Here is a 27,914-nt window from a genome sequence, read left to right on the forward strand (position 1 = left end):
AATTGTCTCCTGAGCTGGTTGGTGGTGACTGATAGAGAAATATAAAAGATTGGACAATTCTATGGCTTTATAAGTCTGTTGTTTTGGGTAAAGCTGCCTTTTGCCTGCCTGTAGTGTCTGGGAGACTTTCTTGGGGAATGAAGAGGTGTCTGCACAAAGCGCTTTTGGGGGAGGCCAAGTCCTACTACAGATTGAATGGGTTTGGTGAAAAATCCTAGCATGAGTGTAAGCCTTGTGTATTGTCCCAGCCCTGAGTGTTCTCCTCTCTTGAGGGCTCTTTGCAAACAGACTTGTAGCTGCTCAAACGATGTACCCCAGCTGCATGGAAATGAACCTGCAGATGGCAGGTAAGGAGGAGGTGTTGCCCTCTCCTTTTCTCAGTGATCTGGCATGCAGATGATCTCTCTGAACTGTACCACAGACTCACAACTTTATTGGAGAACTCCAAGGAATGGAATTGAATGCAGTGTCCAAGGAACAGCTTCTGACTCTGTTTTGTCTTTGCAGGCGAAGTGGCCTCGTGAGCCCCAGCAGGTCCTGGTTGGTGGTGAGCAGCTGTCATGATCTCTACAGCACCTCTGTACAGTGGGGTGCATAACTGGGCCAGTGCAGAGCGGATTTGCATGTGTGGCCTCAACGAGGAGAGGTGAGGTGCGTGGGTGGCTTGTTAGGGGAAAGACTTTAAGCAGGGAGCTTCGGTCAGGGAATTGGAGAGGCTAGAAACAGAAAGCATACTGAATCCTGTTTAGTGGTTCTCTTTGGGGCTAGTGCAGGGTCAGCCTATTATCTGTTACAGGGCTGAGCTCATAAGAAGCACAGGGGTAGGACAAGGATGCATTAGGCAGTCAAGTCTCCTTTATGGTCCTTGTGTTCCATGCCCAAGAAAAAGAAAGGGTCTGATGCTTGCAGGGGAATGATGCTGGAGGCTCTCTGCTTTCTGGGCAAGAACCACCAGCTGTATGGAGCCAGGGTGCTTCTTGTTGCCTTGCTACCCCAGTGTTAAGGCTGCTCATGACGTTGTTACCCTCTGTACCTTTCCTCTTTGACTTTGTTGGATTTGTGCCCTCACTGATTGCCATAGAGCCTGACAGGTTGGGACCTGGGAAGAGGGCTACGTGGACAGTACAGACTAGGTAACTGAGAAGTGTTTCCATTTGCGTGGGCGGTGCAGATTAGATCAGTGGTACTCAACCAGGGGTATGTGTACCCCTAGGGGTATGCAGGGATCTTCCAGGGGGTACATCAACTCATGTAGATATTTGCCTAGTTTTACAACAGGCTACATAGAAAGCACTAGCGAAGGCAGAACAAACTAAAATTTCATACAGACAAAATGCGGAAGTCAGCAATTTTTCATTAATAGTGTGCTGTGACACTTGTATTTTTGTGTGTATAATTTTGTAAGCAAGTAGTTTGTGAGGTGAAACTTGGGGTACACAAGACAAATCAGACTCCTGAAAGGGGTACTGTAGTCTGGAAAGGTTGAGAGCCACTGGATCAGGTGATTGGATAGGTGAGTTGCATGAACACCACAGATAGGGACTAGGGAAGATTAGCGGTTGGTCAGGATCTGCTTCTTGCAGGAGTCCTGACCTATCCCATTTCCTTGCCCTGGCAGCCCTCTCCAAACCCACAGCTTTAGCACCTATCTAATCGTGCAGTTCTCAGGTGTTGTGCTCAGAACTGGCCAGCTTGTGCCTCCCTGGTGCCAGGATGCAGTGGAGCTTTTTCAGCTGTGGCAAACACACTAGGAGGGTTAGAAAGGTCATGTTATATGGACTAAAATGAGCTGTGTGTGGTGCAGACTGTCCTGCATTTGGGATGGTAGGGTCTCGGGCATTAGGAATGCTGATAGCTGCTGCAACAGATAGGCAGAAGAACAGTGGGGTAAGGGAGATTTTGGCAAGTAATGTATGGCCTCTCATCTTAGTTATCCCTTGATAAAGACTATGCAGGCCTACTTCTTGATCCTAATAAATTTCAGTGTTTCAGGCACCTGAGCACTAAGGGGTCTAGGCACCTTAACAGAAATACCAAACAGCCCGAATACAAGATTAAATCAAGACAGACAAACCAGGTTGATCGTAACTGAATGGTGGGATTTTTTTTTACCAGTTGTTGGCCCCTGTGTAAAGTGGGTGCGTGGGGATAATCATTTGGGGGAACACTCATTCCATTTCCTTCTTGGACAAAATTTCACATCACAGAAATCACTGTCCCAGCTGGCTCCCTTCCTTGCTGTCTCTTGGAGTGGCTAAGGGACCATGGATCCTAAGCTCTCTCTGTGCCAAGAAGTGGCTTCCCTAAGGCCAGGGTGAGGAACACTGGCAGTGAGCAGTGTGGATGCAGTTTGTTCCTCCACTGGCCAGGTTGTATGTGCTCTGGGGCTAAGGAGAAGACCTCAGTCTCCGGGGCTGACTCTCTGGCCACTTTTGCCTGCACCAGAGTCACTGTACTTCCCCCTCCCCTCCCCAGCAGTATGACAAACAAAGTAGTTTGCATCTCCATTAGCTTTCAGAAGAGCAGGCTGCTAGTTTGGCTTTTGAGACAGTGGCAGGAACAAGAGGGGGTGCTCTCTCCAAGGGTGTCTTAGAAGCTGAGTGGGCAGCTCAGCTACTTGTCTGGGCTCCCAACCAGCAATCAACCTGTGCATCACCAGCCTGGGTGTGCTGATCTGCTGTGCCTTTTGAGACAGGTGCTGCCCTGGGGGAAGGGAATCACCCCCTCTCCAAGACAGGGGGAATGATGTTGTGGCAGCTTGAACGGGATGGTGGTCTCCTGTGGTGGGGGGAGAGGGGCAAGGGGGGATGTTGGACAAGCCTCTCTGGCAGGCAGGCTGTCCTCACCTGTTGGAACCCTAGGATGCCGGAGCTGCTTGCCTTTACTGACTAGCTCAATCCCTCACTTGGGCCTGATTGTTGAAGCTGCCTGGGCTGTTGTAGGGCCAGGAACTGCGCTCTAGCTCCACCTGCTGTCCTTGCCACGTCTCTGCCTCTGTCTGCGAGAGGGCCGCGATTGGCGTTGTAGCAGGAGGTGGAGCTAGAGCGGGGCTCCCAGCTCTGCTGCATAGTGCATAGGAAGCTCTCTCTGCCAGTTATCCAGCTTGTTGTCACGGAGATGCCTGCCTGGCCACGGTCTCAGCTCCCTAACACCTCTGCTCTTTCACTGATCCCATCCAGCTCCTCCATAGCCTGCCTGGGCTCAAGGCCTGTGCTGCTTTTTGGCAGAGATCCCATGGGACAATAGTTGAGGTAAGGGCCATGAGATTTTTGGCCCCTCTCAGCATTTCAGTGGGGGCAGGGTCGAAAAAGTCCCCTTAACTCTGCCTTTCCTGGCATACCAAGCTCCAGCTTTATGGTCTTCTGGTGGGGGCGCAAGGGGCATGCTGGCACTGTCGATACCGCTCTTGCACGTTTTCAAAAGCCCTCAGACTCACAGTTACTGCAATTTAGATGTCTCACAGGAGGACACTGGGGAGGCCAGCTTAGACCTGAGATGCTGGGGAGTTCCATTCCTGCCCAGCTCTGTGGCAGTACCAGAACATACATGCCTGCTAGGTAGTAGTCTACAAGCTCTGCTGGGTAGAATATGTGGCCTGGCCACAAATCCTACCTGACTGACCTTGGGCACGTTCCACCCTCCTTCCTCCACCACCCTGGCTAACAAACTGGGCAAGACGCAGGAACCTGATTCTGCGTCTGAGCTATGTTTTCCTGGGTTACAGACTACTAAAAGCCTATCTCAGGCATTAGTTCTAAGGGTGGTTCTCTTGCAATTCCAGCTGCCCCCCAATCCCATCACCTCTTGGCTGCCCTCTGGATCTTGCTGCTGCTGCCTATTGCAGAAACCTGATCTTCCCTTATTAATAACAATCCTCTTAAGCCTTTTGCGGCCTGACTAACTTGGGAAATCCAGGTTTAAGAAATCTCTGTCAAATTATGTTTGTAAATAACAGCAAGGATGATGTCTAGTGGGAAGGGCGCAGGGACCTATACGAGGTGCTGTACTTTTGCCATAGCACAAGGGAACTAGTGCAGCTGTGGGGAAGACCAGCATTGTATTTGTAACATTGCTGTACCGTGAGGTGGGGGAGCTGGTGTGGGGTCATGATACTGAGGGCATCTGTAAAGGAACAGGTGTAATGGGCCAATACGAGGATGCTTGCCTTACCAGGATGTTTAAACCTGAAGGTCATTACTCAAGCATACAACTTCAGCAGTTGTATCCCTTCCAGGGCAACCTTAGGATGGCCAAGAGAGCAGAGTACCAGTACTGGACACTGGAGCTATGAGGTTGGAGATTTGCATCACTTAATCCCTGTCATAGCAGACAAGGGGAGAAAGAAAAGACTACCAGCATCACAGTGTTTATTCTGCCCCACTGGCTTTCCCTGTAGTTAACGTTCACAGGCTGTTGTGTCAGCAGACAGAAAACATTAGGGTTGGGCCTCAAACCATCTTAGGATATTGAACCCTGTGCTGGACACCATACTCTCTCCCATCGGACCAGCTCCTGGTTCAGATGTTGACTTAGGCAGAAGTAATGCTTGTTTCCATCTCTCCAGTGTGACCATATCATGTGCACAATTGTTGCCATTGGCCTCCCACCTCATATCTCCTTTCCTTGGATTTGATCATGGTCCTTACTCTGAATTCACACTTTCCACCTGGGGAACTCCTTTATTTGAAGGAGTGAACTGCCCTCTTTCTGTCTTGTGAAGGATAAGGGGTTAAAGCTCCAATCACACACTCCAGGCCCCAGGTGTCTCCTGCTTTGAGGCTGGAGGGGGGCAATAGAGCTGAATGTGCTCAGGCTCCTGGAGCAGTGACAGGACTCTGCAGCTATCTGAAGGGTCTATGAAGCGGGGACATGACTGACACTAGCGTATGGGTGGGAAGAGAAACTATAGGTGAGAAGTGTAGATGGTTCTGGGTGGTGTGTAGACGGGACAAGACTGGTATACTGGGTGGGTGTGGAATTAAAATTATCTGTGGGGGGATTTGGTTTTGGACCAGAACCAGGGTTAGTGTGTGGCTGGAGGATGTGGGGGAGGGCACGTGAGAGGAATCGGGGTAGTATGCCTGGTGGGTGAGGAATGAACAACAGTTGTAATGTGTGGATGTGAGAGAGAGACTGGGAGGGTGGGTGCGATAGGAATGTGAGTCTAGGGGGGAGGGCAGGATTGGAAGGTGGGGGTTGCAGATGAGGGGGTTGGCTGTGGGATGGGCAGACCTAGAATGTGCAAATGGGGAGAAGAGGACATAAACAAGAACATGAGGAGGCTGGGGGAGGGTGAGAACTCTGAATGAGTGTGGGGCAGGCGGGACTGGACCTGGGGGGATTGTATGGGGCAGGGCTGGGGGAAGGAGGGATTGTGGTCAGGAGGGGGAGTTGAGAGATGATGAGATTATAAGCGAGGAGGGAAGTTTTAGGGGGGCATTGGGGGAAGGTGGGACTGCCAGGTGGGGGGCAGGTTCTGGGGGGGTGGTATTGGGGGAAGGTGGCACTGCTGGGGTTGGGGGAAGGGGGGATGTGGTCAGGAGGGGGAGTTGAGAGATGATGAGATTATAAGCGAGGAGGGAAGTTTTAGGGGGGCATTGGAGTGAAGGAGGGTGCTCTGGGGTGGGATTGAGGGGTTTGAAGAGTGGGAGGGGGAANCTGCTGGGGTTGGGGGAAGGGAGGCTCTGGGGGGCAGGAGGGACTGCTGGGGTTGGGGGAAGGGAGGCTCTGGGGGGCAGGAGGGACTGCCGGGTTGGGGGGAGGGGAGGCTCTGGGGGGCAGGAGGGACTGCCGGGTTGGGGGCAGGGGAAGCTCTGGGGGGAAGGTGGGACTGCTGGGTTGCGGGAGGGGAGGCTCGGGGAAAGGTGCCGGGTTGGGGGAGGGGAGGCTCTGGGGGGCAGGAGGGACTGCCGGGCTGGGGGAGGGGAGGCTCGAGGAAAGGTGGGCCTGCCGGATTGCGGGAGGGGAGGCTCTGAGGGGCAGGTCTGGGAAAAGGTGGGATTGCCAGTTTGTGGGGGGGGATGGAGCACCCATGGGGTAGTGGAAGGGAGGACTGACAGGCAGCAGTTCGTGGGGAGCACTGGGGGGTTGGTGTTGGGGGGGTGGGCCAGCTCCCTGCCCTTCGGGTGATGGTCATTTTGTGGGTCTCCCCATCCCCCACTCTGCAGCTTCATTTGCCAACTATCACTTCCCAACTGCCATGGAACTTTTAAGCCAGTGCTTTCCATCTCCTTCTTAAAGGGGCAGTAGCCTAAAAATTACCTGCTGGCTGTTTCCCGAGACCTGGCTTTAGGGGGATCCCAGGCCCCCACTACCTGCACCTGAGGGCAGTGCAGGCAGTCTCTGGCTGGCTGGCTCTCCAACGTGTGCCTGCTGTGCTGAATTTGGGAGCTTGGAAAGTAGCACAGGGGCGAGCCTGGAGAGGCAGGGATTTAGGCTCTAGGGTAGGAGTCCCTACTCCCCTATAGCCAGGAAGCCCCTTCTGACTCGCTGCCCTGTGTGCAGCGCGGAGCTAACAGTGGGCTAGGAGAGTGCTGCTGGGGTTCATTGTACCTCCTTTGTTTTGTCTCATCTCTGTCATAGGAGAGTCCCGCTTTCTGATGAGGAGTCTAACAAGAGCAGCTCCCAGCATTTGGGGTCCCAGGAATTTTGCGTCAGCAGCAGCCTTTCCAAGGTGAGCTCCTTGTACAGAGTGGCTGGGCTGAGGAGCCAAGGACTGTGATGGAAGGGGCCACGTGTGGGAGTTTGACCCTGACCTGGACCCAAGTGACGAGTCCCTTGTGACAGTATGGTGTGCAGGGCCGGAGACTGTGTAAGGCAGGAGTGCAGGGCCTGGAAGCAGCACTGCTCCCCTTTCCTGTGGGCTTCTCTCTGTCCTATAGAGACCTAGCAGAGAGAGGGAGCAGCCCTTCCCATTGGGAAATGCTGTCTCAGCTTCCAGGGTGTCCCTTCTCCCTTTCTCATTGCAGGTGGAGCTCACAGCAGTCAGCGGTGGCAGCAATGCCCAGGGGCTGGATGCAAATAGCAGCGTGGAGGAAAAACTTGGGCCCAAGCTGGAAGAGCAGCCACCCAAACCCTACTTGAAACCAGAGTGTGCTGGACAAGCAGTGATAGAAGATGATGTGCTGGGCCCTCTGGCAAACCAGGGCGATGAGAGAGAGCTGGAGCCTGCAGTCCCGGGAGCTGTGGAGCCCGAGAGCAGCAGCACTGACAGTGCCAGGACACCTGCAGATCTTCACAGTGACAAACAAGCTGATGCTTCTCTTGCCTGTCCCAATGCTCCAGACAGTGAACATGCTGGGAAAGAGAAGAGCACCCTGAATGCTGAAACACAAGAGGCAGGAGTGCCTGTGGAGGAGACACTGCCTGTGGTTGCCTCCAGCTGCAACACCCTTGCACCCACTCCAGCCACCTTTACCTTGAATAGAGTGTGTTTTTCCACATCTCAAGCCCCAGCTATGCAAAAAATGCCCCTCTCCTTTCAGCCCGGGGCAGTTCTGGCCCCAAGCCAGCCCCTAGTGTATATCCCACCCTCCAGCTGTGGGCAGCCACTCAGTGTGGCTACTCTTCCAAGCCCCCTTGGGGTCCCCTCCACACTTGCTCTCCCAGTCCATTCCTCCTACCTGCAGGAGTGTGGCCCGCCAGGCATTATTGCTCCCCCTGAGCTGTGCTCGTTTCCCTGTACCTTCTCCGTAGCCAGGCCCTTGCCTTCAGACTCCAAAGTGGTGTCTGTGGAGGTGAACCAGCTGAGCTGCCCTTCACCTTCAGGTGGGAACAGCACACAAACTGCTGCAGCTATTGATGGCCCTTCCCCATCCATGGAGGGCTCTTTGCTTTCACCCAGCCAGCCTTCCCTGACAGCATCATGTGGGAGTGCAGCTCCCCCACCAGGTACTGGCGTACATACTAAGGCCTCTGGTGCTCCAGAGCAGGTCGCTCAAGGGGCCACCACTTCGCTTTCTCCCCTGAAGTCCCCCCCACAGCTGGAGCGTGAGATGGTTTCCTTCCCAGAATGTTGTGAGATGCCTCTTGATCTGTCCTCTAAATCCAACCGCCAGAAGCTGCCTCCACCGAGCCAGCGTAAGACACCCCCCATGCCCATTCTAACGCCGGTGCACACCAGTGGCAAGGCAGTGCTCACTACGGTCCTGTCCAAGTCCCAGCGTGCAGCCCAGAGCGCAGGAAGCAGTGTCACCTCATGCTTGGGTACCAGCCCTCCCTTGGTAATTTTTCCTGACTTCCTGCGTAATGGTGAGCAGGGCTCCTGGATGAAAAACTCCACTGCACTGATTAGCACCATTCCAGGCACCTACGTGGGGGTGGCCAACCCAGTGCCTGCCTCACTACTGCTCAGCAAAGACTCCAGCATTAGCTTCAGCAGGGATCCACAGCACCTCCCCAAACAGGAGCCCATTTCCATCATCGATCAGGGAGACCCCCGAAATGTTGGGCCACCCTCTGGGAAAAAAGGCAGCCAGGCTAGTGTGGAGGGTCAGCAGGACCCAGCTAGGCGGTTCCTCTATGGCAGAGTTGCCCCAGGGGCCTCATTGTGCCAATCCAAAGAACTCTCTCTCTGGAATCCTGGTCAGGGAAGCATTTACCCCCGATGCCCAGTTAATGGGAAACCATCCAGTCCCCAGCTTCTGCCTGTTGGGTGGTCTCCCTATCACCAGACCCCTCTGCTTTCAATTGGCATCTCCACAACTGGACAGCTGCCCCTGAATCAGAGTGGCCCCTCCAAACCATCTGGTGCAGGCGAGCTCCCTGTATTTCCCAGCATGCAGCCTGTAGAGTCTGGCATGGCAGCCTCCAAGGTCCCAGAGAGTCTGCCAAGACTTCCGTCTCTGGAATGGGAAACCATGTCCAAAGCCAAGAACTGCAGGGCCTTGCCCAAGTTCTGTGAGGAGCCCATCAATCCAGTCCCCATAGCTGTAGCTCCATCTCTTCAGGCCAATACTGTGGAAGCAAGTGGGGGAAAGGGGAAGGCAGAAAGCCCTTCCAGGAGCCAAGGGTGTGATGAACCAGAGGCTGACTCCGGTAAAGATAGTGTTGTACAGACTGAGGCTCCTCCAGGGAGCTGTAGCCTCAAGCAGTTAGGAGACTCAAAACCTAAAAACCAAGTGTTAGCTGCCTATCTGTCACATGACCTGCCTGTAGTCAATCAGCAAGGCCTGCAAACAGCCTCTGAGCTGCCAGCTGCACCTGTGGAGAGTCAGCGCAAGGAACTGGGATGTGAGGTGGCCCAGGAGCAGCCAGCCTCAGAGGCCCCCCAGTTTATGCACCAGGTGGACCTGTGCAGGGTCAAGAAAGAGCGAGTGGAATGTGATGTGTCATTTGCCTCTGGGGCTTGTCTGCGAGCTGGGGCAGCCCCCAAGGGCTTTCCAGAGACCAAACTCAAGGGAGCAGCGCAAATCAAACAAGAGGGCAGCTTATGTTGCAAATCCAAACGGCAACACGATGGGCGGGCCAAACAGGCCCACAAGAGACTGAAGTGCAGAGCCAGAGATGGAGAGGAGGCCCCAAGCAAGTCGGGGAGCCGGAGCTTGCATGGATGGAAGGTGGGTGAGGAGCCACTCAAGGTGGTCACCAGCCCCCCAGAAGGAGGCAGGCACAGATAGTTCTAGTGCTGGGGCTCTGTACTTCCTAGAATAATATCGGGGGTCAAAACCAAAGTAAGGGAAGAGGGGACAACAGTGTAAGGAGGAAGAGGAACCCATCATTAGGGCAGCAAGAGGGATTGGCAGCTGGGTGAAGAGATGAGTTTGAGGAACCTCACTAGGAGCCTTTTCATTCCAGGCATCTCAGTATTGCCTGGCATTGGGTTTATGATTGGAATAGCAGAGTGTTGGGACTGAGGGGCATTGGTGGAGCTGAGTACCTGGGAAGGCTGTGGGTCAGGACTGAGAGGTATTGATACAGCTAGCAGTGGGGGACACTATTCTGGGGTCCTTCCCTTCCTGCTGTCCCAACATGATGCTTGTATTGAAGCTTGGACTGAAACTTATATCTGTCTTGTGTTTGCAGTGGCAAAAGCATCGCGGGGACCTGCATGAGATCAGCAAACGAGAAAGCCGGGTGGGCCCAGGATCCATGAATGAGCACAATAGCCTCAGGGTAAAGCGCAAGCGCAGGAGGCCAGCAAAGACAGAGCTCCAGTCTCCAGGGCGTCGTGGGGACAGCCATGAGGAAGGTACTGTTACAAATTCTGAATAGTGTTCTTCCGTTGCAAAGCCAAGCTGTAGCATTGTCTTGGCTCTGTGCTCCCCTTGCCTGCCAGAAGATCTGGCTGCCAGTTCTCCTGGAGCTGAGTTCCTATGGGCTGTGGAGCTAGGCACTACATACAGCAGGTTAGAATCCCATGTAGGGATCCAGTATAATGTGGTGCTTTGTCATTCCCATGCCAGCAGTCCTTTGTCAGCTGCTGGATTCCCCATTAGCTTTTCGGTGGCATTAGTCCTCTGGGGTCTTCTTTCTTCCCAGGTTACCTTGAGAAGAAACCCAAGAACAATTTTCGTGATTTCATCCCAGTGGTGCTGAGCAGCCGGACACGCAGTCAGTCAGGTTGGTGATTGCAGCAGACCCCAGAGGCCAGCCTCTGCCAGGGAGATTCAGCTAGCCAATATGGCTGAGACAGATGTCCTGTCCGTTAGGCACTGCAAGCTGTGTGCCTGGCAGATGGGAGCAGAGTACTTTACTAACTTGGTCTAGTGACTGGTTCAGTGGGGAGTTGGGGGTGAAGGGAGCAGGAGCATGTCCCTGCCCACATGACCCAGTCAGTTTTGGGGGCAGGAAGGTCTTGTGGGGTACTAAGGAGGGACTGTTCTGTCTCCAGTTTCCTAGCTGGGAGTGTTCTTGTGGGCACTTTTGGCTCTGCTTGTGTTGAGAGATCTCTAGTAACTGGACACACCTTGTGTGGTCCTCTCTGCAGGAAGTGTTGGTGGCTCCTCTGCTAGTGTGAGAGGAGAGTGCGAAGTGACTGGCCAGGAGATCTTACCACTGCTGGAGGAGGAGCAGGAGGAGGAGACATCCTTGAAACGCCGCAGGCTGAGGAAATCCCACAGAATGTCCCGCTATCGCAGCCGCAGGGCCAGAGACAGGTCTCAGGCAGAAAAGGGCAGCTGCCACCTGAGAAGGGTCCGGGAGTTGCCCTGGAGAGTGGAGGCACCAAGGCAACTGTGGGACCCAGATGAGGAGGATGATGACAGCCATGTCAAGAGGAAGAAGAGGAGACGGCAGAAGAGCTGGAAATACCAGACTGGGGAGTACTTGACTGAGCGAGAAGAGGAGGAACATGTGAGCTGCTACTCCCATAGGAGTCGGAAATCGAAAGCAGGTACCGGCACTGGCAGAGGGGAAGGGTCTTTGGCTCAGCTGGCTATTCTGCAGGACTTCTTCCAGACCAGCCTCTTGTTCCAGCACTGCTCTTAAAGTTCTGGCTTAGAACCAGAGCATCAGCTCCAAGTCCTATGGGCCAGGGGCTGCATGTTCAGGGACCATTCACTCCATTGTGCTGCCACTGCGGTGGGCCACCGGTCCTTTCCAGGATAATTACTGTAAATGATGGGGCAGGGAACCCCAAATTATGTGGCAGTGTTAACTGGGTACTGACTTCACTCCACAGTTAGGCTGGACTGGGCACAGGGAAGGAGGAGGCCCAGTATAATTGCACTGGGTAAATGTGGACCCTAGGGAGAGGCATCCAAGGAGTAGAAAGAACTGAGACCATTGCAGTTAAGACTTGCTTTTACACATACAGCTAACCGTTTGTCTTTATACATAAGTAAGCTGTAAGGCTTATGAAAGGGAGCAGGGGAAGCTTTGTTCAGCAGGAGCCTAGGAGAGAGGGTGACTTGGGAGCCAGGGGTGTGACAGACCCCAGCAAAATGCCTGAATCTGTGGGGTGAATCCTGTCCCACAGTGCACATTCAGGGCTGTAACAGAAAGCTACAGTTGTTCCCCTCCCAGCTCCTCCTGATCCAGGCCACAGTCCTCCATTCACCATCTCCTGAGCTTCCCACCTGTGGCTCAGCCAGTGACGCAGATGCTCCTGAGTCTAGGTAGCCACTCGTGCTCCCCCCACACACACACCCCTATTCTTTCCTGGGCATTTTGGGATGTCTGCTGCTTTGCAGGCCAGCTCTCCCTTTCTGTGCTGTGGAGGTGTTTGTGAAGCATTTGGAAAGCAGTGAATTTTGTCAGCTTCTGGAGCTGCACAATGGCCTGGCTTGTGGGTACATTGCTCTGCTTGTACCCTCTGGCTTTGCTCATATGTGCCCGGTGTGGGGCTGCTGGTGTCAGGCAGGAGAACGCTGCTGTGATTATTCTGGGGGGTAGGGGTGCCTCTTTGGAGTGCACAGTAACTGCTCCTGCTCTTGGGTCTCTTCTTTATCAGTAGCTGCATGATGAATCTGGGAATGAGCCAGCCACCTGCTCCTGGGAATGAGACAGGTGGAATGTCCAGGGGTGTAAACCTGGAATTGGGGCAGGGGAGAAAGAACTACCATGGCCCTTGAGGTACTGCAGGAGCTACTAATGATGTGTGATGGAGGGAACCTGATGGAGCTGCCTCGGAAAGTCAAGTAGTCTGCAGCCAGACCACCTTCTGATTGGATGAGTGCTAACTCAAGAGCAGTATGACCAGTTTTCTTCAGAAAACTTCTCCTTTATATGGCAACTTGGGCCAAACCAATGTTTCCAAGCAAAGTTATTGATGGAGGGGCTGGGGGCCATTCACATAAGTCTGGTGGGGGAAGCTGGTTGCAACCTTCACTGTGAAGGAACCATCATCTCTTTGCAAAGTAGGAGGACAAAGTGTTACCTATGGAGTTATAATTATGAACTGCACCTGTGTTGCCCTTACATAACTGTCATGTGCATGCATTCCCCTGAGAGGCAGGTGGCCTTGTCTCTGTGGAGCAGAGGTGGAGAAGCAGTGACTTATCCAGAGTGACTACCTTGTTCTGCACTCAGACTCTTCTCAGGCTTAGCCTTTAACACAGTCAGTCAGATAGTGCTCTGCAGGCAACATAGGGTCACTGTGTTCCCCTGCAGCCCACTTTAAAGCAATTGTTAATCTGTACCCATTGGAAAAGGGCCAGCACTGCAAATGCCTGTGCATTGCTCAGTGCACAGGGGTTTTATTCTCACCTTCTTTGCACCCAAGGGCTTTATTTTCTCATCATATACTTTAATATCTTCCACTTATAATCGTTCCCTCATTGTTAGGTGTTATAAAATTGCATGTCTTTGCCTGATGTTATGGGGTTCTGTAATAAGCAACCCTATATTAGGTGGGAAGAGTCCAAATTTCCGTTGAGAAACCTTAACTCAGAATGTCCCTACTTCTGTGTATGTAAAATCAGAGCCTTAATGTTGCACTTAAGAGGAAGAAATAAGAAAAATCACTGAAAAGGCAGCATGGACAGCATTACAGGGCATAGTTTGGCAGGAAGTGGAATAGCAGGTGCCATCTGTGGATAGGAGGATTCCCTATTTTCCCCTTAGATGTCTCTCATCAACACTGCTTAGCTTCAAAGATATGAATAGATCACACCCTGTAGCAGTATGGCTACAGGATACTGATTTTGTTAATGCATTTTATTAAACCACTGGAGAACTTTTGCGAACAGGATGAGAAATCAGACTGTTCTCCTGAGTACTGTCCCAGTGCAGAATAACAGGCACACGTTGTCCGGAGAAATAGAATATCCAAGTGAGTGTATAACCAGCTCCACGACTGCTCATCATAGAGACCTGCATAGGGTCAGACCAGTAAGGCCTTCTGTCATCATGCATCCCACTGATGCACTTTCATTTTCAATGTGCTGTGTTCATCTCCATATACCCTTATTCTTCTGTACTCTGCTTCTTGGCAGAGTAACCGTGGCTTTGGTGGACCTGGGCCAAAGCTGCCAGATGTGGCCAACGAAGTCCTGCAGGGGCTGACCGGTCTTGACCTACAGGGGGAAGTCTGGGCCCCTAGTCTTTGTCTCTGCATCCTGTGGACCCTGTCTCTTCTTAGATTTCAGGTACCGGAAGCAGAAGGAATGTACCCAAGGCAAAGGCTCAGAGCTGCGATTGAGGAGCAGGCTTTCCCCATCGCCTCGGAAGTCCCAAGGGCGCCCGGACTTCCGAAATGGCTTTCTCCTGGATCACCCAGACAACTCCTCCATCCAGGAAGCACTCGAGAAACCATCAGGAAAACGCAAATGTAAAACAAAACACCTGGCAGGGATCTGTGAAGAGGGGAAGGTATGATCCAGGCCTAGGGAACGGGGATCATCAACCCAGCATGTGTAGGGGGGAGGGGATATCTGGATCCAGCCTCGTCCAGCTACTCTGAGGAAGCTCCCTCCATCTGTATTTTCCAGGTGAAAGGGCACTGGAATCAGCCGAAGCCATGCTCTATGAAGAAGGCCCAGGAGCTGTGGCCGCTCTGCAAGTCACGGCAGGTCAGCCCAGGAAACTCCCCTGAATTGCCCATGACCCAGCACATCCCTCCTGAGGCTCGGCGGCTGATTGTGAACAAGAATGCCGGGGAGACTCTCCTTCAGCGAGCGGCACGGCTTGGTTACAAGGTGAGTGCTGGGCCCAGAACAGCTTTTACCCACCTCCTCCTGCTGGGGCTTGCTGCTGAGTACCTCGGGAGCCATGCCCCTCTCTTGTGGTTTGTATAACCAGGCCTCTGGTGGTGTCATTCCTCCAGGACGTGGTGCTCTACTGCCTGCAGAAAAAGAGCAGTGAGGTGAACCACCGTGACAATGCCGGCTACACAGCTCTGCATGAAGCCTGCGCACGAGGCTGGATTGACATCCTGCACATTCTGCTAGAGCACGGTGCCAATGTGAACTGCAGTGCACAGGATGGCACAAGGCAAGCGAGCTCCCAGTACTACTAGCCCAGAAAGTTTGGGGCAGAAGCTAGTGAGACAGCAGCTTCCAGGGCTGTGGGTCTGGGAGTCTTTCAGACAGTGTCACTAACCGACCTTTGGCAGTATAGCCATCTAGGAAGAAACAGATTGTTCGTTTGCTCTGTGGACTGCATAGACCCTCCTTTTCCTCTGGTAACTCTCTTGTCCCTTGCCAGGCCTGTTCATGATGCAGTGGTGAATGACAACCTGGAGACCATGTGGCTTCTGCTGTCGTATGGGGCTGACCCCACACTCGCCACTTACTCGGGGCAGACAGCCATGAAACTGGCCAGCAGTGAGGTGATGAAGCGGTTCTTGAGTGGTAAGTGGGGCATGGTAATGATTTGATGTTTGTACAGAGTACCTTCCACCCCAAAAGAACCCAAATGCTTTACAAACTGTAGGTGTTAAACACAAAACTGCATGGCAGTATTCAGGGGCCATAGTTAAACGCTCAGTCATCAGGAGATGCCAGAGGAAAGGTGGATTGAATAAACATACTTCTGCCCCAATGCACGCTGGTGCCCAGTCCAGTCTATACTGTTTCTCAAATACCGCAATAAAGGACATGAGTCCTTCTCCAGTCATAGACACACAACCATCTGCAAGAACCTGTGATCATGTAACTAAAGGTAGTATCCTAATGCAGGGCAGAGCTGATGTGTGTTCAAACCTAACTGGCAATTCCTGCCTTTACTATGCAACTTCAGCACTCCATTAACATGCACTTTTGCAGCTGAGAAGTTATGTTCTCAATTCTAAAATTACTTCCTCTGAAGAGTGTTTACTTGCCATTGTTAGCAATAATGCTTCAGGTCACTGTGACTGCACGCTTAAAGTAAAATGTCTGTTTGCTTCCTGTGCCTTTTGTGTGGAATTGGTGTTGCTATTTTCCTGTTGTGGGTCTTGCACAGAAGCAAAGCAGAGAGAAACAGTTAAAAAAGTAACTGTAATGGGATTACACAGGTGTTGCCTGAAACTGTGTTTAGCTCCTTTTTGTTCTTCACTAGATTCAGGATGATAGGTACCTTTTTATTCCTGTGGTTGTGGAAAGTTGTGCCCATGTGCTCTTCTAGACTTAACTAAATTCTTGTGTGTGTGTGTGCTTGGAACCACTCCTTCCAAATAGATAATACTTTAACTCTAGTGGGTTCTAGAGTTGTTCTTCTCATCCTCCCCTCCCCCTACTTTCTTTTTCCTGTTCGCAGTCCCTGGTCACCCTTTTGGAGGTTGGAGGGCATATTCCTCATGGACTGTGGTCCCTTGTCTACCATTGCCTTGGGCTGCAGGGAGGAGTGAGTCACTTCAGCTCTCTGCTGCTTCCCCCAAGAGCCTTGCTGATGAAAGGATGAGAATGTTGTATAGCTGCTCTATGGGTGCCTCCCTTCCTTGCTTTCCTCTTGCAGATTACCTCTCGGATCTCCAAGGGCGTGCTGATGGGGACCCCCGAACAGCATGGGATTTCTACAGCAGCTCTGTACTGGGTAAGTTTAGCTGATTCTATCTCCCTTTGCAGGGCAGAGTGTGGTGTGGCTGCTGGATGAGGACTAGACAACAGTCACACAAGCTGGGACTTGCTAAGTGTATAGAACGAGAAAATGAGCAGGGAACCCTCACTGGGATGTGATCTGCTATAGTTTCACACCATTCACTGACTCAAGAATCTACTAGTTCCTGAAAGGGACTTTTTCTTCAAATATCTGTCCACACAGATCCCAGTCTAGGGTCACGTGTACCCCATGAGCATGAGATTAGCTTCTTTTGTCTGGCGTTAGTTGGGCTATGCGTGTACCCTGCATGCTCTTGAGCTCCTCCTCTGAAGGTGTAAAGGACAAGGGCCCTAGCCACCACTCACTTCCTGCTGCCTGTGGCAGCAAGGTAGAACTGCCTCAGTATGTTTCACTACCCTGTAGCTGTAATGTCTTTGTTACTCTAGTGCAGATGATGTTTTTATAGTTAATGTCTTGGTAGTCCATTGGCAAAGTAAAGAAGACAAAACCTTTTTATTCCTTCAGGGAGTTTTCCAAGGTACTGCAGAGGCTAAGGCTCTAGGCTTTAAGTCATGCCCAGACTGCAAAGCAGCCATTCTTTTAAATGATGGGTATTTTAAATGTCTAGTGCTCCATTTGTGTATCTTTTTTGACACAAACTCCAAAGGCTAGAGCTGCACATTTAAAATTATTTTTGTTAGATTACTCCATGAAGAGAGGGTCTAATTCTGCGATCCTTTGGCAGAAAGAACCCCGCACCACTCCATGACTGACAGCATTAAGTCAATGCTGCTTCTATTTGTGAGGTTGCTCCCAGATCTCAAGTCTCTTTGTGTTCGGAAAGACTGGGCATTTATCAAAGGCTGCTGATACTCTGGCACAGATCCCCTCAGGTGAGTCTGTGGCTCCTGCTGCCTGTGACAGGAAAAAAAACCTCTGAAACTGTCCTAGCACTTATCACCATCCCCAATACTAGCTAAAAACGGAGTGAAAACATACCCCTCATCTGACCAAGTGTAGGCTCTGTCTTCTAAATCCTGACCTGCTGGCTACGACAACTATGGTACCAATTCAGCACCATTCCATATCAGCTACCACCGCTTCATCTGTCTTGGGTGTCATCTTCTGTGTCGCTCACTTAAATTGTTCCAGCACTGTGCAGTGACAAAAGACTAGCATTGGTGACAATTTCTGCTCCAGTATCTATGCAATCAGTATCACAGATCTTGAAGCAGCTGTTTTCAGCATATCTGGAGACCTGAGCTGGTATTTCCTCTACTTGATGTTTCTCCCTTCTCAATAAATCTCTCATTGATACTGGAGACAAGAGTCCCAGTAATGAAGATTTCACTTAACTATAATCTTCAGTTTCAGTATGACATCACATAGTATCAGTTCTCCACAGTTTTCCTCAACTCCACAAAGATCAGCACCTCCTTCAGAAGAGGTGTATTCTTCTGCCTCATCATCACTTTCAGTCTATAGCAGAAGTCCATCGCCTAGCGCTGCCTCCTTTTCTCCTCAGTCAGCTTGTGAAGGGGGCCCTGAGAAGAGGGTTTCAAGATGTTGTTCTTCTCATCGTACAAGACAATTCAGGAAGATCTCAGAATTGTTGGATCCTTCCCTCTTGGCCCCATATGCCATACCCATATGGGATGCAATCCTGCCCATTTGACCTTCCTTGAGCCCACACCTCCTTTCACTCCATATTCTTCTAAAGCTTCTGTAGTTAGATCCACCTTAGGAGATTTATCTGTATCACAACCTCTCATCCACCCCACAGAGTGCTTCTCAACATCTGGTTCAAGAATTCTGGAATGAAGAGATGATAACATGGATTGCTATGATGACCCTTTGGTTCCATTAGCTATTTCTTCTTCTTCTTCTCATAGACTTTAAGGTCAGAAGGGACTATTATGATCATCTAGTCTGATCTTCTGCACAACGCAAGCCACAGAATCTCACCCATCCACTTCTATAACAAACCCTTAACCTGTGTCTGAGTTATTGAAGTCCTCAAATTGTGGTTTGAAGACCTCAAGCTGCAGAGAATTCTCCAGCAAGTGACCCGTGCCCCATGCTGCAGAGAAAGGTGAAAAATGTCCAGGGTGTCTGCCAATCTGTCCTGGAGGAAAATTCCTTCCCGACCTCAAATATGGCGATCAGTTAAACCCTGAACATGTGGGCAAGAGTCACCAGCCCAGGCGGCGATGGGACCAGTAGAGCCCTGGGGGAGCAGCCACTGGCACACAGCCCCAGACATATGGGTGACCTGTTAAGGTGAGTCGGGGGTGGAGGTGGTGCTCCTTCCCTGGACCCTGCTGTGCCCTTATGAAGTTATTAATCCTTAGGGTACCTTCCACTGTCAAGGACTTTAAGGCCTTGCAGAACCTTCTGAAGAGGATCGCTGACACCTTAGAAATTCCTGTTCAGATGGTACAAGAACGGTCACATAGAAAGTTTGATTCTATTGCACACTGTTTATGAAGGCTGTTTGGTGATGGCCATTAATGGAGGTATTCTCGATCAAGCCAAGGCCCTTTGGCAGACGTTGGCCTCCAACTCAGCTACCTCCGAAAGAGCAGGCTGTTGTTTTCAAGTTCCAAGTAAAGGCTCTGAGAACTTTATACTCACCTGGTTTCAGGTTCATTGTGCATGGGCAGCAGCTGGTCAGCCAAGATTTACTCTTGGAGACAAAGACTCAAAGAAGTTGGACCTATTTGAGAGGAAGGTCTATTCCTTGCTTAGCCTTCAAGCCAGTATTTGCAAACTTCCAGGTTTTGCTACCTAAGTATGATTGTCTCCAGAGGGAGAGTCTACCAGTTCTTGTGTGAAGTTCCACAGGATTCTAGGGTTGAACTTAAGTTTCTATATTTATCGGGTCAGCTAATTGCAACAGTGGTTCTTCAAGCTGCGTTTGATGCCTCCAACACTGTCACAAGATCAGTGGTAGCTGCAGGCACCATGTGTACAGTGTTTGGGCTCCAGACAGCCCAATAAAGGATTTACCCTTTGATGCTCATGGCCTCTCTAATTCTAAAGCACATGAAGTATTGCACTCATTGAAAGATTCCAAACTGATGTTTCATTGCCTAGATCTTTACACCCCAGCCCAAAGAAAGAAACCATTCAAACCACAGCACCAGGTAAGATAGATGCCTCCTTCCTCTTATTTTTAACACCAGAGACCATCAGAAACCTTTAAGAGGAGGCCCTATTATCAGAAGCAAAGGGGTTCTGCTGTAACATCTCACAACACATCAGGCACAAGGCAGCAAGTTTGATGCCATGGTTGAATGCCTGGACCAAATCATGCATTTCTTCCCTCCATTTGGCATTTGCGCCTCTGATGCATTAGCTGAAATTACTAGATCTCTGGGTCTCAAAGTCATCCGGAAGGGCTATGAGATACAATTCCAATCTATGCCTACTCCCTGCCCTCCAACCCATCCTCTTTCAGGGACCACTCTTGTGAGAGCATGTTTTCAGCACTAATCTTGTAGAATTCCTCAGAATGGCTTTTAGGGATTAATGTTTTCATCTCCAAATCCCACAAACAGTCTGGTGACAAATCCCTCCAAACAGGGCCGGGGCGAGCACAGCTAACTCAAGATTTATGTTCCACCTACAGAATCCCAACTACACATAAACATACTAGAACTTGAGGCTATTTGTCCAATTTGCAGAGCATTTCTATCTCTGCTTCAGGGCACCGCTGCCCATGTTTTGACACTACTACTGTGGGGCACTTTTGAACAGGCAAAGAGGAGCAAAATATCCCCTCTGTGTCTAGTGGCCATTCTCCTGTGGGAATGGTATGTTCAGCATCATGTCCAGCTCCATAGCCCTACTCTTAACTGACTTCCAGAATAATGCAATGGATGTACTCAGTAGAAAATACTCTTTTCCTATGAATGTTCCCTCAAGGACTCAGTTCTTTTGAGAACTTTTCAGAAGAGGGCCCTTTCCACCATAGATCTGTTTCCAACCAGTCTAAAAAATAAATGTCCCATGCTTTGCTCCAGGGGAGGAAGAAGTCCAGGCTCCCTCTCAGATGTTTTTCTGATTAATTGGGACAGGAATCTGCCCTAAGGGTTTTCCCCCCAATCTCTCTGATGCACAGCATTCTTAACGAAATAAAACTAGACAGGGCTCAAGCCATCTTAATGGCCCTGGCATGGGCATGACAATTTTTGTACTCAGAGATGTCTCTCTGGACATAATATCCCAGGACTGAGATCTGATTCTAAACCCAGATCCAATGTCTTTTTACTGAATTGGAGGCTCTCTGGCTGAGCTTGAAGATAGATGTTGCTCAGCAGAGGTACAGAACATTCTCATTCAAAGCCAAAATTCTTCAAGGCTTATGGGGCCAAATGAAAACGTTTTCAGTATGGGCTTTCCACCATAATTTTCCTCCCTGTGGGTGTGTCTGTTCCTATCCTCCTAGATTACCTATCTATCATTGAAGCTTTCAGGTTTCTCCAGAAGTTCTGTTAAGTTCACTTAGTAGCAATATTGCCAATACAGGGATGCATTTTTATTTCCTGGTTTTCCAGTAACCAAATTTTGGAAGGGGCTATTCTGTCTGTTAAGAATTTTTTCCCCTCTCTTAGACATACATGTAGTCCTCTTGTCTCAGAGCCTCCGTTTCAACCTACATCGTCCTGTTCTTTGTGTTTTGTCGATTAAGACAACATTCTTAGATTGGTGCTCTACTCGCAAACCGAGTAGAAATACAAGCACTGATGGTAGGACCTCCTTCCATAAGGACAGTTACTCTCCATTCTTATTCTAAATTTCTGCCTCAAATGCTCTCGTTCTTTCACTTTAATCAGTTTATTCTCTTACAAGTGTTCTTTCCAAGACCTCTCTAATCTCCTGCAGATGCTTCAGCATTTAAAGAGCTAACTTATATTACCTCAAGACAACAAAACCATCGCACAGATCACCCAGGCAATTTGTCTTCTGGTGATAAGTCCAGAGGACTGGGTGTTTTGACACACACTCTCAAAATGGATATCAGAATGCATTAGAATTTCTAGTGAACTGATTTAAGGAGGTCAGACTAGATGATCATGATGGTCCCTTCTGACCTTAAAGTCTGTAAAAGAGCTCAGGCAACCTTCTCAGCCTTTTTAAGAGGCATCTCTGTACTCAAAATCTGTAGAGCAGCTCCTTGGAGCTCCATACATTCCTTTATAAACTGCTATTCTTTGGTGTCAGCCTTTAGATCTGATATACCGTTTGGCAGAGCATTCTTACAGATCTTATTCAAACAGGACTCCTGTCACCCATCACCTTGGAGAGACAACTGCCTGCCAGTCACCTAAGGTGGGATCAATGTGAGCAGATACTCAAAGAAGAAAGAATGGTTACTTGCCTTACAGTAACTGGTTCTTTGGGGTGCTTTGTCTACACAGATCTCACCTTCCACGCTTCCTTCCCCTGACTGTGGAGTGTCTTTGCCTTGGGGATTCTGTATTGGTGAAAGAACAGAGTGGAGGTTGGGGCCACTGAGCCCTTTATGTCCTCGAGTAAGGGGCTTGAGGGCATGCAGGGGCATGAGTGGCCCCAACAGATACTGCTGGCCAAAAGAGCTGTATCTCATGTGCATAGTGCCAAGAATGGGATCTGTGGGGGTAAAACATTTGAGTCATAGTTACTGTAAGGAGAGTAACTTTTCCCAGCTTTTCATGAACCACAGGACAGAGTCACCACTGCAACTTGTCCTACTGAGTAACGAGCTGTCTGTTGCACACAGTCCTCTGCAGTGCTCCAGCTTGAACCATGGGACCAGGCCAGAGGTTCAGGCAGAATCTGGTGGCACTGGTCTAGTAGTGGCTGGAGGGCATGGGCTCAGGAAAGATTTTATTGACCGAACAGTCCCGAGTCAGCGCTGCAAGGAGGTACGAGAGAAGGAGCTGGTACTCCCAAGTCTACTGTTTGATTCAGAGCGGGGCAGGGAGTTACTGGGCAATCCCTGGGGCTGAGCCCTTCCAGTGGGAGATGATGGGGTGGATGGGAAGTGTGAGATTCAACTGGGTTTTGTTTCTGAATTTGTGTTGTTATTTTGTACTTGTGCAGGTGAGACGCTAGTTGCACTGGGTAGATCTGGGCAGTTTGGGCAGACGTGCCAGTTTCTTCCACATGCCCCTTTGCTAGCACCCCTTACTCCTGACCTGCAGTTCTGGTGCACTGCAGTTCTGAGTCACATGTAACCCCAACTTCCCTGCAGACTGGCTTCTCGGTCATGCCACATTGATCTGGTGGCTTGTGATGCACATATATGGGCACAAAAGTAAAGACAAGTCCAATTGAAGCCTGGCTTCTGGCAGTGGGCTGTTCAGGGCAGTGGGTTGCTGTGTACTGGGGTTCCTCCAGCAGAGTCTGCAGCCAGCAGTGCGCGTTTCATTTGTCTGGTGGTACCTTTGTGACACAGATCACAATCTAGCAGGTGAAACCTCTTCTTTGGAGACCTGGAACAACAGCTGTAGTGTCCTGAGTCAGCTGGGAGCAGAAATGTGCAGTAAGACACCAAGTCCAGTTTCCTGCCCAGGGATTCTGAGTTTCACTCTTGGTACTGAATATTTTCTGTTCCTCCCTCCATCTCCTCCCCAGTTCCTAGGGAAACACTGTGCACCAGCAAGAGTGAAAGTATGGGAGATGCCAACACCTAATTTTGCTTGTTTCAGAGGGGAAGGATGGGATTGGCTGCGACCTTCTGCTCAACCCTCCCGGAAGCTCTGATCAGGAAGAAGAGGAGCAAGAATCAGACAGCTTCATGTTTGAGTTCTCAGACAAGCCCCTGCTTCCTTGCTATAATCTCCAGGTGTCGGTCTCACGGGGGTGAGTGTTATTTTCTCTTTGCATAGCAAATCTTGGGCAGAGCAAATTTTGAACAAATTTGGGGAACCAGTGAGCGTATTGAGAAATGGGAGCAGGAACGGAGAACATGAGTCCTCAGAGTTAGCTGAGAGTGGAAGTAGGCCCCACGCTGCCCTCAGACGGGGGCAGAGCAGTATGCAGAGTACATGGGCTGTCTCTATTATTGAGCAACAGATGATGCCTGCTTGAGCACTTTTGAGAGCCTTAGGCGATTGCTCACCTAGGTAACAGGCACTGTAGAATCCCAATAGAGAATGTTAACGCTTTGCACGTACCTTGCATATTCCATTGGTAGGTCTCAAAGCACTTTGCCAAGGTGGGCGAAATGTCATTATCTTTATCTGACTAACTTCTGTTGGTGAGAGAGACAAGCTTTTGAGCTTACACAAAGCTCTTCCTCAGGTCAGAAGAAGAAGAGTTCTGTGTAGCTCAAAAGCATGTGTCTCTCACCAACAGAAGTTGGTCCAATAACGGATATTACCTCACCAACCTTGTCACTCATATCCTGGGACCAACACATCTTTAGCACCACTGCAGATGTTACCATTATATGACAGTTGGGCGGTGGAGACATGGAGAGGTTCCCCAAGGTTACTCAGCAAGTCGGTAACAGAGCCAGGAATAGTACTCAAGTCTCTTGGTTCCCATTTTGATGCACTACCCACTGCACAGAACTGTCTCATAAAGGCATAGAGTATGGACCATTGTTCTGTTCAGGAATGGAAGGGAGGACACAAGCCTTACAAAACCCCAAATCAAAGATGGAAATAAGAGATCAGAAATCATGAACTTTTGGGTGGAGAATAGCACAGAGGTGTCAAAGGTCCAGACAAGAGCAGTGAGTCGTGAGACATGGGGGGATTCCATACAAGAAGAGAATAAAAAACCCAGGCTATGTGGTTTAGGAAGGAGCTCAGACTGAAGCCTATAAAAGAATGAAAAATGCAGATGAGAGCAACGTTTTCTGTCGTTCATTTGTTTATGTGAACTTCCTGTCCTAAACTCTTGTTTAGTATTGCCATACACTTTTACAGCTCTGCCTTGCTGCTCCAAAGGTGGGTGTGTTTCAGTGTTGTAAAGAATTGAGTGGATATCTTTCGGGTTACATTTACAAATTTAAAATTATTCTAATTTACCCTTGTCCATAAAACAAGCACAGGAGGCACTGGATTAGAAGACGTTTCATTTCAAAATACTTAAGAAATAATCTTTTTCGAAGTGACATTCTTTTAAAAACTACTTAGGATGCAATATATGAGTTCCCTGATGAAAACTCTGCTGCAGGACATTGAGGCAAACAGATGGATACATTTCATAGCTAGAGTAAATGCATGTATATGAGTGACACCTACAATTACATTAGCTGGGATAAAATCACAAGGCCTATCAATCTTTAATCTTTCTGGCATAAGCACATTGCCAGTTGAAGACAAGCAGGAATATCCCGGTGGGACAGTATGGCAGTGGTAGATGCTTTCTGCTGGGAATTAGTTACTCTTGGCTTGTCATGCTTAGGCACCTGGGCTCTTCATACACTAGGAAACCAGTCTTTGTTTTCCCCTCCATAGCTGCACTTACTTCTGTTCAGCCCCAAGAGTGGCTGTAACAGCAGCGGCTTGTGTAGACTCGCTTCTGGGATGCTGCTGGTTTTTTTAATCATCACGTATGTCATCTGACTCTGCTCAGGTCTAAGTGACACAGTATTTAAAACACCCCAGTGCCCTGTCTACACTAGCACCCTGACAAGTGGAGCTGTGCCAGTTGTAGCAATGGGGGGAAGCATCCTAGTGTAAACGAAGCCTTGAACTGAGTGGGGCAATTAAGTGAGGGGTTTCGGTTCTCTGGCAACCCTGGAAAATCAAAAACAAATTTCAATTCACACTTACCAGTTTGTGAATCGAGCCTGAAAAGTATTATTGGCCAAAACTAATGAATTTGTGTCACATTCAGGGAGAGTTTTGAAATTACCAACACTGAGACTTTTAGGAAATAAGCTATCTCTCTGAAAAAAATTGTGTGGCTGAAATTTTGAGTATTCCTCTTTTTCTTCTCCATCCATGAAATGGGGCCAGTGCCTACTTCACTGTGTGTGGGTGGGTAGCGGGGTTGAGGCTCAGTTGATGTATGTAAAGCACTCTAAAGACAAAAAGCGTTAACACACGGCTCAGTCAAGGCTCCCTAGTTATGGTTGAAACTATGCTTCTCTGAGAAGCAAGGCATCTGTCATAGCAAACTGAACCTGAATTCTCCAGTGTGGGTCCTGGATTCTTTTCAATATGCTGCAGATTTTTTTGTGTTAACGCCATGTAGCTGCACCCCATATGTATGCAAGGGCAGGTGAGGAGAGGACAGGTGGGCCACTTGGCACCTGGGAGATTGCTTCAAATTGTAGGATAAGTATGGTTTCAGTTAAAACGATCAGGAGTAAATGAGTTAATATGAACACTACCATTTTGTTAGGCTTCAGTGCTAATTTCCCCTTGAGATGAATGAACCATTCCAACCTAGAATCATAGAATCATAGAATCAAAAGGTTGGAAGGGACCTCACGAGGTCATCTAGTCCAACCCCCTGCTAAAGGCAGGACCACTTTCCCTAAATAATCCCAGCCAGGGTGCGGTCTAGCCGGACCTTAAATAGCTCTAAAGATGGAGATTCTACCACCTCCCTAGGTAACCCATTCCAATACTTCACCACTCTCCTAGTCAGAAAGTTTTTTCTAATATCCAGCCTCGACTTCCGCAACTGCAACTTCAAACCATTGCTCCTTGTTCTGTCCTCCGTCACCACTGAGAACAGCCTAGCTCCCTCCTCCTTGGAGCACCCCTTCAAGTAGTTGAAGGTTGCTATCAAATCCCCCCTTAGTCTTCTCTTCTGCAGGCTAAATAAGCCCAGTTCCTTCAGTCTCTCTTCATAAGTCATGTGCTCCAGTCCTCTAATCATTTTTGTTGCCCTCCGCTGGACTCTCTCCAATTGTTCCACGTCCTTTTTGTAGTGTGGCGCCCAAAACTGGACACAATATTCCAGATGCGGCCTCACCAGTGCCGAATAGAGGGGAATAATCACATCCCTCGATCTGCTGGCAACACTCCTACTAATACAGCCCAGTATGCTATTAGCCTTTTTGGCTACAAGAGCACACTGTAGGCTCATGTTCAACTTTCCATCTACCGTAACCCCAAGATCCTTTTCTTCAGCACTGCTACTTAGCCAAACAGTCCCCAGCCTGTAGCAGTGCATGGGGTTTTTCTGTCCTAAGTGCAGGACTTTGCACTTGTCCTTGTTGAACTTCATGAGGTTTCTTGTGGCCCACTTCTCCAATTTGTCTAAGTCTCCCTGAATCCTATCCCTGCCCTCCAGCGTGTCCACCACTCCCCCCAACTTGGTGTCATCTGCAAATTTACTTAATGTGCAAGCTATCCCATCATCAAGATCATTAATGAAGACATTGAATAGAACGGGCCCTAAGACAGACCCCTGGGGCACACCACTTGTTACTGGTTGCCAACTAGAGAGTGTGCCATTGATACCTACCCGCTGAGCCCGTTGATTCAACCAATTTTCTATCCACTTCACAGTCCATTCCTCCAACCCATACTTCCTTAGTTTGCTGATGAGAATGCTGTGGGAAACCGTGTCAAAAGCCTTACTAAAGTCAAGGTATACAACATCAACAGCTTTGCCCCCATCCACAAGTCCAGTCATCTCATCGTAGAAAGCAATCAGGTTGGTCAGGCATGATTTACCCTTGGTGAATCCATGCTGACTGCTTCTGATCACCTTGTTTTCCTCTAAGTGTTTCAGGATGGATTCCTTCAGCACCTGCTCCATGATTTTTCCAGGGATTGAGGTGAGACTGATTGGTCTGTAGTTCCCTGGATCCTCCTTTTTCCCTTTCTTAAAGATAGGTACTATATTTGCTTTCTTCCAGTCCTCTGGGACCTCTCCTGTTCGCCATGAATTTTCAAAGATAATGGTCAACTTCTAAGGGTACGTCCACGCTACAGCTGGAGATGTAGTTCCCAGCTCAGGTAGATAAACATGTTAACAGTGTAGCTCTAGCAGCTTAGGCTAACCATTTGAATATGTAGTTAGGATGTATGGGATTGTACTCTGGGGAGCTAGCATGAGCAGCTGCCCCTTCTGCCGTGGCTACCGTGCTATTTTTAGTGCACAACCTCAATAAGAGCTAGTGCATATTCATCTACTCAAGTTGGGTATTGCATCTCCAGCTTCCATGGCTAAACAGCAGAGTAAAAGAGGCAGTTAGAGGCAAAAAGACATCTTTTAAAAACTGGAAGTCAGATCCTACTGAGGAAAATGGAAAGGAGCATAAACTCTTGCAATCAAGTGTAAAAGTATAATAAAGCAGGCCAAGAAAGACTTCAAAGAGCAACCAGCTAAGGACACACAAACTAACAGCAATAAATAAATTAAGTACATCAAAAGGAGGAAGTCTGCCAAACAGTGGGGCCACTGGATGATGGAGGTGCTAAAAGAGCACTCAAGGAAGACAAAGCTGTTGTTCAGAAGCTAAATGAATTCTTTGCATCGGTCTTCACTGAAGAGGATATGTGGGAGATCCCTACACATGAAACATTCTTTCTAGGTGATAAATCTAAGGAACT

At 49.6% G+C, this 27,914-nt stretch overlaps 1 protein-coding gene across 2 annotated transcripts in view; it reads left to right on the forward strand.

Moving 5' to 3' along the window:
- Positions 1 to 503: 503 nt before the first annotated feature.
- Positions 504 to 27,914, forward strand: part of BCORL1 (BCL6 corepressor like 1) — a 41,195-nt gene continuing 13,784 nt past the window's right edge. The window contains exons 1-12 of one of the 2 annotated variants that reach the window (XM_032785989.2): positions 504 to 646; positions 6,583 to 6,673; positions 6,969 to 9,557; positions 10,024 to 10,189; positions 10,480 to 10,560; positions 10,928 to 11,332; positions 14,021 to 14,250; positions 14,370 to 14,576; positions 14,705 to 14,871; positions 15,085 to 15,230; positions 16,315 to 16,392; positions 23,094 to 23,247. In XM_032785989.2, the coding sequence (XP_032641880.1) occupies positions 561 to 646; positions 6,583 to 6,673; positions 6,969 to 9,557; positions 10,024 to 10,189; positions 10,480 to 10,560; positions 10,928 to 11,332; positions 14,021 to 14,250; positions 14,370 to 14,576; positions 14,705 to 14,871; positions 15,085 to 15,230; positions 16,315 to 16,392; positions 23,094 to 23,247 (4,400 nt within the window). In that variant the 5' untranslated portion in view covers positions 504 to 560. Of the gene's footprint in view, positions 652 to 6,582; positions 6,674 to 6,968; positions 9,558 to 10,023; positions 10,190 to 10,479; positions 10,561 to 10,927; positions 11,333 to 14,020; positions 14,251 to 14,369; positions 14,577 to 14,704; positions 14,872 to 15,084; positions 15,231 to 16,314; positions 16,393 to 23,093; positions 23,248 to 27,914 lie in introns of both variants that reach the window. The other variant, XM_075068706.1, reaches the window with a different exon arrangement.

Source organism: Chelonoidis abingdonii, chromosome 8 (assembly GCF_003597395.2).
Source record: "Chelonoidis abingdonii isolate Lonesome George chromosome 8, CheloAbing_2.0, whole genome shotgun sequence".
Classification (NCBI taxonomy): Eukaryota; Metazoa; Chordata; order Testudines; family Testudinidae; genus Chelonoidis; species Chelonoidis abingdonii.